We start from the raw sequence: 10,148 nt of genomic DNA on the forward strand, positions 1-10,148 counted from the left end.
AAGAGAGGATTTTGAATATGTAGATTGTGGATATTAATTGTATTGGTTGGATTTGCAGGGAATGTGTGACATGTTCATCCAAAACCAGCAGACGAGCAGCGTCAACGGCAGCAGCAGCAGCAGCAGCTCCAGCAGCAGCAGTAACAACAACAACGGCCACCATCATCACAGCAAGAAGCGCAAGTTGGACTACAACGTGAGCCAGCCGGTGATCCAGCACGCGTTGGTCCAATCGACCGGCGACTACCAATTGGACAATACCGGCCTGCAACAACGGTACTCGGACAACAACGGTGCTAACACAGCATTCAGCTCGCTGCACAACAATAATGCGCTGCAGAAGAGTAGCCCGAGCCAGCAGACCTTGGTGCGAGCCTCCACGATTAAACTCTTAGACACGTACCAGCGTTGTGGCCAAAAGGTACATACATCCACCATCACCAACACCACCAACGATCTTTCCTAACATCACACTAACGCCACCGTAGACTACCAAAAGTCATCACATGTTTCTCAATTCCAACCTCCCACAACGCGCGATCCTTGCTTCTTCGTGCTCCTTTCGGTAGGAGACGGTACAGTCGATCCATTATATATAAGTATATGGTTTAAAGATACATTGAGTACTACCGAGAATTTTGTTTGGCATCAGTGACGCCACGTATTGTACCAAAAATCATTATACTCTGAAAAATGTCACACGTTGCTTAACTCAAACTTGTTACATCGATCCATCTTTCATATTTACTTCACTACGAGATAATGCTGTAATTTCGTTACAACGCTATTTTCGATAGATATTTACGAACGACGTTGGTTCTCATAAAGAAATGTTTGCAAATTCGCTGCGTTAGCTATAACGAAATTTTGTAATCGAACGTGTGACTTTGAAATTCGTCGATCATACACATTGTGAAGCAATTGTGAGCGAGAGACTTTACGAAAGATTGGTAAAAGGAATTATTGGAAATATCGTAATCTTAGATTTCATGCTATTTATTTCCTGAACGATTCCAGCCTATTATTTGTAATTACCTTTGAAAATTGGTTTAATGTCGATCGAGGCGTTTCGATAATGATTTCAAGGAGATTGTCCATTAGAAAATTTCTCGAGTAACTCCGAGGCTGAACGGTTTTGAGCAAGGCGAAAAATTGATGCTGGATTCTAGACTCGCGAGAGGCATTTTTCATGTTGCGATTAATTCTTAAATAAAGTTGTCGTTCTCTGGTAATGCTGTAATTAAAGTTTCGAGTGCCTGGTGACTTGCAGTGAATGCAAAGTGAATTGAGTCTAGGGAAAAGTAATCGCGGAAGCGTTTGAGATCATGTATATTCCACGAAGCTCTATAGATTTTCTAGCAGGCAGGGCTGGACGACGACGGGACAATTAAATTGACTTGTGATAGTGAAAAAGGAAAATGAGAAAAAACATTAATGCGATTGATAATGGTCCGAGCATAGAGGAAGCCATGCATTGTGTGTGTGTGCGTCTGATTAGTCCCATTTATCCATACGAATTTAGCGATTGGATTGATTGTTCCATCGGGCTGTGCGATTGGCCAACGCAAAGCGATCTATCGAACCACTCGCTCTCTATTGGACAATAACACCTCTTTGTAAAAAAAGAATCAGAGTTATTTTCTTGGAGAACTGAATCACTTTGTAAAGTGATTAATTATTCTCTCAATGAATCAAGCGTTTCTTTCAACCGGTTGAATTTCGCAAAGATTTCTGTTTGTACTTTATCGAAGAAATGTTTACAGGTTTGGCCGAAAGTAATTTAGATTTTAGATTATATTCATTGAGTCTCTCTGGCCATTCTTGTTAACCGGTTTTTAGCAATTAGTAGATGTATTTACGAGTAGTTGTCTGTGTGGCGAGTTGCGAGAGCGGATCATCAGCTGCGCAGCGCCGCGCGCGGCCGCAAGGATGCTCGGGAGAAAGAAAAAGGATGAAGTGGATGGAATTGGGTGACCAGTAAGGTCTGCTCTCCACGGCCAGACATTTCCATTCCTTTCATTCTGCTTGCACCTGCCTTAAAACGCTGCCAGCTTACCTCAATTAGACCTTCTGTTTTTTTCCCTTCATCTCCTCCAGCACGAGAGGCAGTAACGAGGCAGGAGGCACGTTGATCGCAGAGAAGAGATAAAAATTCTTCCAACGTCAAAGATCCAACTCGGATCCAAAACTCTCGGCGTTACGTCAATTATGTTTGATAGTCATGCAAGAAAATATAGCGATAAATTCAACGTAGTTTTATTGCATAACGTGCAGCATTTATCGAACGAAAATTTTGCGCATTTTATTTAACGTTTCCGTGAAATTTAACCATTATCCACGGTAGATGGAGAGTTCAAGAACGTCACAGGTCTGTCACGAGTATTGTGCGGTAAACAAGCAATTACTCTAAATAATGGATTAGCAGGGAAACTACAGGCATTGTTGGATTGCGTCACAGCGAATCCAAGCGAAGGCAAATGACAAAGATTCCTTTCTCTTCGTTTTGCTCTTCATCTACTTTTGCTTTCTTATTTCTCTTTAATTAGCGAGGAATATCGGTGCAATCGGCAAGTTCGTTGATCGGTTCCTGGCGTCAATGGTCGGTTGCTAAGGGAGACACTAGCGCGTGGATAGAGACGAGCCAGCAGGCGTAGATAACGTTTCCTGTACGGCGTAGTTAACTATCGATTGCCCTCAAGGCTTCTTCCCTCTTTCATATTTCATGTCAGCCCTCCTCTCGCGTATCGAATATTTTCGTCGAGAAACCCTCGCGTAATCTCCAATGCGTAACTAAAGCACCATTTCTCAGTACTCGCCCAATTTATTTTGCACTTTACGCTTGGAGCACCAAATCTCCTCCCCCTCCCCCCCTTCCCCCGCAAACCTCATTTTTCCTACCCAAAATTTCACCACCTTTTGCTCGAAGCTCGCACTCCTGTTCAGCCTTCAAAGAGAAACTCTCCGTTCGTTCGTCGAATCATAGTTTTTGCTAGAGATTTTTTATGCCATAATAAAAGAGGAAAGTGCTTCGAATGGCTCGAGTAAACAGAGGGGAAATCGTTGGGGAACGTCGTCACGTAATGGCGCCAGAAACAAAAATGACTTTATTTCCTGGACGTCGTCGTCGAATGTAAATCAATGTAGGACGTTAAACACTCACTAGACACACGACTGCATTTTTCTGGAATCGTCGATCCGTTGCAGCGAAATGCCAAATAAACCTTCGTTCCATAAACTCCGCTTGGCGTCTCGGTGTTACATTTCCAATGCGTTGTTATTTTCCAAAGCAGAAAGCAGATATAACGCTTGGGGGAAAATTATGATGCGTTAGGAGTACAACGATCAAGTACAATTATAGTAAAGATAATACTTATTGTTAGAGTTGCATTGTCAAGACTCTGAAATTGGAAATGGCTAGACAGTGCGTGAATGAAAATCTAATTGGAAATAATTTTTTTTATAAGGTGTCTTACTCCTACAGAGAAAAACTTGGTCGAGGGAGGGTAATGGTGAAGGTCTGGCAGTCCACTCCGCCAACGCGACCAACGCAGTGGGTGGTATAGTGTCGCAACACCATAATACCCAGCAGCAACAACAACAACCGCAGCAGCAACAACAGCAGCAGCTGCAGCAACAGCACAAACAGGCAGGCATGACGTCACACAGTAAGCAAGTGGCCAATACCGGCAATGGGGGTGGTGGCAGTAATCCACAGGGGGACGGAGATTATCAACTGGTCCAGCACGAAGTTCTCTATTCCATGACCAATCAGTACGAGGTCCTCGAGTTCCTGGGCAGGGGCACTTTCGGCCAGGTTAGACAAACTTGTTCCTTTCGCAAGCAACAGTTTCTATTGGCGTACTTAAAGTCGGAACAGCACCCTTAACTTGACTATCGCACAAATCAGACGTTGATATATCATACATAGAATTCTGATAAGGTAACACTGCTAACTTTTTTTCTAGGTGGTGAAATGTTGGAAAAAGGGAACTAATGAAATAGTGGCAATCAAAATTCTTAAGAACCATCCATCGTATGCGCGCCAAGGGCAGATTGAGGTAAACAAATAGATGCAATAATCAACTTTAGTGATTTATGAGGTAAGATTAGTAGAGTTTTTAACGTCCATTATTTTCCAGGTCTCCATCCTGTCACGACTCAGTCAGGAAAACGCGGATGAGTTCAATTTCGTGCGCGCTTACGAGTGCTTCCAGCATAAATCTCACACATGTCTTGTGTTCGAAATGCTGGAGCAGAACCTGTACGACTCTTTAAAGCAAAACAAGTTCTCACCCCTTCCGCTCAAGTACATTAGACCCATACTCCAACAAGTATTGACCGCGCTACTGAAACTGAAGGTAAGTTTTCATTCATTTTCTCAGATTAAATTAGTCTTTTACAGTTAATATGGGATTTATTATGAAATTGTTCACTTTTGCAGCAATTGGGTTTGATACACGCCGATCTGAAACCAGAAAACATCATGCTGGTGGATCCGGTGCGTCAGCCTTATCGTGTCAAAGTCATCGATTTCGGCTCTGCGTCTCACGTATCAAAAGCAGTCTGCAACACGTATTTGCAGTCTAGATATTATCGTGCTCCTGAGATCATACTTGGTCTACCTTACTGTGAAGCTATCGACATGTGGTCACTCGGCTGTGTCGTAGCTGAGTTATTCCTAGGATGGCCTCTGTACCCTGGTAGTTCGGAATACGATCAGATTCGATATATAAGTCAGACACAGGGTTTGCCAACTGAGCATATGCTAAACAACGCTAGCAAAACCACCAAATTTTTCTACAGGGATATGGATAGTAAGTGCTTTTTCACACATTAAAGTTTAATCTTCCTTCTCCTCCCTTGCTTGATGATAATTTACGAATTGCTTCAACTTTCAGGCACCTACCCATTCTGGCGGCTGAAAACACCGGAGGAGCACGAAGCAGAAACTGGAATAAAATCTAAAGAAGCGAGAAAGTACATTTTTAATTGTCTCGACGACATCGGACAAGTAAACGTTCCAACCGATTTGGATGGTGGTCAGTTGTTGGCCGAGAAAGCAGATAGAAGAGAATTCATCGATCTTTTAAAGAGAATGCTCACCATGGACCAGGTAGTAATATCTAATTCATGATGGAAATTCCCAGGAATATTTTAATAGAGTGATTGTGAGCAACGAGCACTATATAAATTTTACCGTTTCAGGAGCGTAGAATAACACCAGGAGAGGCACTGAATCATGCTTTCGTAACATTGGCGCATTTGGTCGATTATGCGCATTGCAACAACGTCAAGGCTTCCGTCCAGATGATGGAGGTTTGTCGACGCGCCGGTGATTTCACCGCTAGTCCAGCTCACCATCAAGCGGCACCAGCGCCTCAACCACCTCCACCGACATCCCTGGTTGCTAATTTCGTACCCACGACCAATGGCAGTGCGGTCACACTGACTTTCAACAATCAGTTGACCAATCAAGTTCAACGCTTGGTTAGAGAACACCGTACTGCACAACCCGGATACGATAATTTGGTATGTGTCTCAAATTATTTCAATCTTTTTTTTCTATTCATTTTTTTTCTTCATAGGATATTGTTTGAGAGTTTGTATTTATTTTCTACAAAGAGTTGAATCTGTAATTATAATTTATCATTTCTCTAATTTATCGTAGTACCAGATCTATAGCAACAGTAGTCGCAGAGCGACTCAGTACAGTGGGTCATCCAGTGGATCCAACAGTGGACGGAGCGCGGTGCACGATTTTCCCCATCAGCTAGTGCCTGGCATACTTTGTCCTCCACCGGGTTACCAGACCATGCCTAGTCCTGCTAAGCATGTTGTCGTAGCTCAGGTATGTGAATTCATATTTTATGTTTATCTTACAGAATTGTAGCCGTTGTAATTCGATATTCCGTAATTTTAAATTTAGCCTCCTCAAGCACAGCAAGGACCTTTGCAGATTCAACCGTCGATAATCTCTCAACAAGCTGTAGCAGCTGCAGCTGCCGCTGCCCATCAACAATACGCCGCGGTTCCTGTATCCATGGTGGAAACCGGACGTCAAATGTTACTAACGGTTAGTAGTGAAATTAAATATACTAGTTGGTGAAGACCAATGTAGACGACAATTTTTATTTCGTGTGATACGGCAATATTTAATAATACCTCAGAATGCTGTGCAGACGTCATGGCCAACCGGAAGTAGGCAAATGGCAGCGATTGTACCATCTTGGCAACAGCTTCCACCACAGCATGCAGCCATACAGCAGCCTTTACTTAGCGATGCCGGGGATTGGGGAAGACCACTTATTGTAGATAGTTCGGCCATTCTACAGGTAAAATACGTTTTCCTGGTATATTATCGTTTTTTTTTTTTTTTTCGTCATACTTTAGGATTTATTATATTGCTAATAGAAATAACACGTACTATTTGGCCCATCTATGTAAGTCTCTTGTGCAGCCCTTGTCTTTTTGTTCCATTTTGTAATAATTGTCTCTCATATCTCTGTACATTCGGTTTAATGTAAATAGTGATATTTCGGTGTCACGCGATGAGTTATACATGAAATTATGTGTAACTACGTGACGCGAGACTACCGAAGTTTCCTTAGAATGTGGAAAGAATGTATGTTTAACTATTTACCCTTGTTTTGGGGAGGATCAGAGGCCTGTGTTTCCTGTCACTGAAGTATATAATACAAGTGCTTTGGTGGAACATCCATCGCAGAATTGGAATAAACGTAGTGTGACAAAACATCATCAGCATCATCTAACGGTACCGCAGCAGTCGCAGCATCGACACGAGCACAAGAAGGAGACGCAGCAACTTAGTCCTGTGAAGAAAAGAGCGAAGGAGAATACTCCACCGAGTAGTATGAGAAGACACTCGCCGTCGAACGGCCATTGGCAGCAGCAGCCCGTACAATCGCATCACCACAATAGCAAACACAGTAGCAGTCACAACGTTGAACACCAACAAGTTTCCTCGATTCGTCAACAAACTATCACCATTCACGATACTCCCTCCCCAGCTGTTTCCGTCATCACTATCAGTGATAGCGAGGACGAAACTCCTGGCAAATGGTGAGCTTTACCTTTCTCACTTTCCTTCTAAACGTAGTTGATTTCCAAATGTTTGACAAAAAGTATTGCAAAGTTTTCATTGTAGTGCTAATTCATTTGATCATTTTTTGTTTCCAAATATATAAGAACCTTCATGTTTCGTTTATCTTCCTTTGCAATCTGAGTGAGCACTGTTTGAGCATTAGGAGTTATTCAAAATCATATTTGAATCAGACGAGATTAGATGCACAATGTTTTTAAGAGTAGAATTTAGTATTTTTGAATCTGGGTTATTTTAGTCTATTACTAGTAAGTAGAATCACGCATGGGTATATTATTGACAGCTGTGGAGATCGTCAGTGTGGAGCCTGTCAGAATTTGGCCCCTCGCCTGTCTGGCAACGGGCGTCCTGCCCGTGAAGAGGTCATTCGAAGGTACTTGAATGAAACCCAGTTAAACGTAATACACGATCACATTAGCTAATTGTTAATCGAGAACTGGTCAGAGCACAGTACTAAGCTATCAGAATTATTTGACTAGCTTCTTAGTATACAGCCTCTTTCTTATTATGGCAAATCAATATCAGATACAAAATTTTATCTGATCAGCTCTCTAACGTATCAATTAAATAGTAATCAAGTTTTGTTGATGCATATTTTACTTTCACACGCGAGCTTTTCTAGTAGTCTAACTCTGGGATGTGGAAAAGTTTAATTTACAAAATTACCAACTAATATTATTCTAATGCAATGCTTAATATAAACTTTTGAAGCGGTAGATTGTATTAACGAGCATCATTTACACTCTATACATAATTTTAAATAGAAGCATGACTCTCTTTGCACGACAATTTAATAAATAGTGTAATCACCATTAACTCTTGCATGTGATTAAAAGCCCTAGCACCGTCGTATTTAGCTTCAATCAGCGCTCGTTTCATTCAAACCAACTAACATGAGAGGTTTCTGTAGCACTTTCTCCATGCAGGAAATAGAGCTGTACGATTTGATTTTTAAAAATAAAAAAATCTATACTTAAGAATTACATAGTAATTCTTAATGAGCAATTTGAAATAATATATATATTTGTGTAATTACAATAATATAAAATATGTATAGCTCTAATTCAGCGATGTTATAATTTCAATGACGTAAGTGAGTAAACGTTTGATCGGAAGATAAATAACTTTGAAATGTCTAATTACAGCCCGCAGTCAACCCCACGTATAGTGCAGACGTCTATGGCACAACCACATACGAACAGCCACGCCAACAACCATGCCAGCAGCCATACCAGCAGCCATACCAGCAGTCATACCAACAGTCATACCAGCAACCATACCAGCAACCATACCAGCAATCATACCAGCAACCATACCAGCAGTCATGTCAACAATCATACGAACAACCATACCAACAGCCACATTCAATCGCATGCGAATGGCCATGTAATTACCGCTCACAGTAGTAGCTCTTCTTCTCAAAGAGCTCAACGTAAAAATGTTATAAGCTGCGTAACCGTTGGTGACAGCGATGGCGAGTCTAGTCCTAGCCGAGTTCATTCACACTTATATCAACATCTTCCGCAGCATTCACACCAACAAACGACACAGCTTATCAAGCATGAGCCGCAGCAGCAGCACCATGTGAGCAGGTAATTGAAAAACTTTTTTATTTCATCACAGTGATTTCTTCACTCTGTTAAATTAATGCAATTTCTTAACCGTCCTCTTATCTATTATATTTCAGTAGCTCCGGTTATTCTTCACAATCGCAAAAGAAACGTTTGTTGGCTAAAGTGCAGTCTGAATGTAACATGGTTAACGTTGCTACTAAGCCAGAGCCCGGTGTGGAGTATCTTGCGCCACATCCATGTCATGCTCCTGCCTGCAAGGAACCACCGACCTATCAGGTTAACTATTATTTGGCTCTGAGTAACGCTACAAAGCTATAGATTATTCCAAAATTATTCAAGATACTACAATTGTATATCTTCTGCTTGCATCAATATCCAATTAGAAATAGATTACGAAATTCGATCAGAACAATCTTGGCGTTTAGAAAAAGATAAACAAATGTCTTCTAAAATTCTATCTTTGAATTCTACTTGTACGTTTTGGTTAAATTTCAGTGTCCATAAAGCGTCCATGATCGATCAAAACTGTCCTTTATTGAATTAGTAATATTTTTTGTGTGATATTATTCTAGGATGACGCCTATGACATGCATGACTACTTCTTGCAGTACGTAACCACAAGCAGTGCACATCCACATCTGCAAGAACAACACATCGTCTACACAACTGGCACAGATAAGCGGGTATCGTGGCCAGGGAAACGGGCCGAGTACAAGCACGAATACGTACAACCACCAGCTGCCCATTCTAGAGACCACCAGAAATGGGCGGTGACCAATCAGGTCCATCAATACAGGTGAATTCTCGTTCTATGCCTTCTTTTCACGCATGCAGATACGAAGTAGAATGATCCAAGTTGCTCGTTAAATTAGCTGACCTTGATAAAATACGCATCGCCGAGTGAATTCAATGGATAGGCAGAATTCTCGTTTTAGACCCATGATATTTTTCGTGTTACAGTAAGGGATGGTCGATTGTTCGTGTGTGTGTGGGAATTATTGATAATAGCATTAGCATGAGACTTTTACATAAATCGAGGGTTTGGTATGTTCTGGATTTTATAGGCAGGGCCAGGTGGTGGGATCGACAGGGCATCCGGGTCATTCACACAGTCACCATGGACATCCAAATCACCTGAGTCCCGTTGGCGGTGGCGGTGGTAGAAGTCCTACGGGAGGCCCAGTAGTGGGCGGCACGCAGCATCTGGGACAACCTCTTTATCAGGAATACCCTCACGTGCGCTCAAGGCCACACGCTGTACCACCGCCAGTTTATGTTACAGCCGCTCCTTCTCAGGCTCCTGCTGCGATACAGCAACAACAAGTGCCCACCTATCAGGGATTCACACCCGGGTGGGTACCTAGACATCTAGTTGATGCATGCATGTGTGTACCATTTATATTATACTCTCTGAATCTAGTATAGCATATTAGCTATTGTTAACTTCCAATATC

General features: G+C 42.0%; 1 protein-coding gene across 4 annotated transcripts in view; it reads left to right on the top strand.

Annotated features, from left to right (window-relative positions):
* Positions 1–10,148, top strand: part of Hipk (Homeodomain interacting protein kinase) — a 31,847-nt gene that overhangs the window by 11,221 nt on the left and 10,478 nt on the right. Inside the window, exons 2-17 of one of the 4 annotated variants that reach the window (XM_066742092.1) lie at positions 59–421; positions 3,482–3,814; positions 3,966–4,058; positions 4,140–4,358; positions 4,442–4,814; positions 4,899–5,116; positions 5,206–5,529; positions 5,669–5,848; positions 5,927–6,073; positions 6,168–6,332; positions 6,662–7,080; positions 7,404–7,493; positions 8,266–8,712; positions 8,808–8,970; positions 9,267–9,490; positions 9,759–10,079. In XM_066742092.1, the coding sequence (XP_066598189.1) occupies positions 62–421; positions 3,482–3,814; positions 3,966–4,058; positions 4,140–4,358; positions 4,442–4,814; positions 4,899–5,116; positions 5,206–5,529; positions 5,669–5,848; positions 5,927–6,073; positions 6,168–6,332; positions 6,662–7,080; positions 7,404–7,493; positions 8,266–8,712; positions 8,808–8,970; positions 9,267–9,490; positions 9,759–10,079 (4,076 nt within the window). In that variant the 5' untranslated portion in view covers positions 59–61. The remainder of the gene's footprint in view (positions 1–58; positions 422–3,481; positions 3,815–3,965; positions 4,059–4,139; positions 4,359–4,441; positions 4,815–4,898; positions 5,117–5,205; positions 5,530–5,668; positions 5,849–5,926; positions 6,074–6,167; positions 6,333–6,661; positions 7,081–7,403; positions 7,494–8,265; positions 8,713–8,807; positions 8,971–9,266; positions 9,491–9,758; positions 10,080–10,148) is intronic. The other 3 variants (XM_066742094.1, XM_066742093.1, XM_066742095.1) reach the window with 3 other exon arrangements.

This window comes from Prorops nasuta, unplaced genomic scaffold (assembly GCF_024137725.1).
Source record: "Prorops nasuta isolate Cenicafe-Biocafe unplaced genomic scaffold, Cenicafe_Pnas_1.2 PNAS00027, whole genome shotgun sequence".
In the NCBI taxonomy this organism is placed as follows: Eukaryota; Metazoa; Arthropoda; class Insecta; order Hymenoptera; family Bethylidae; genus Prorops; species Prorops nasuta.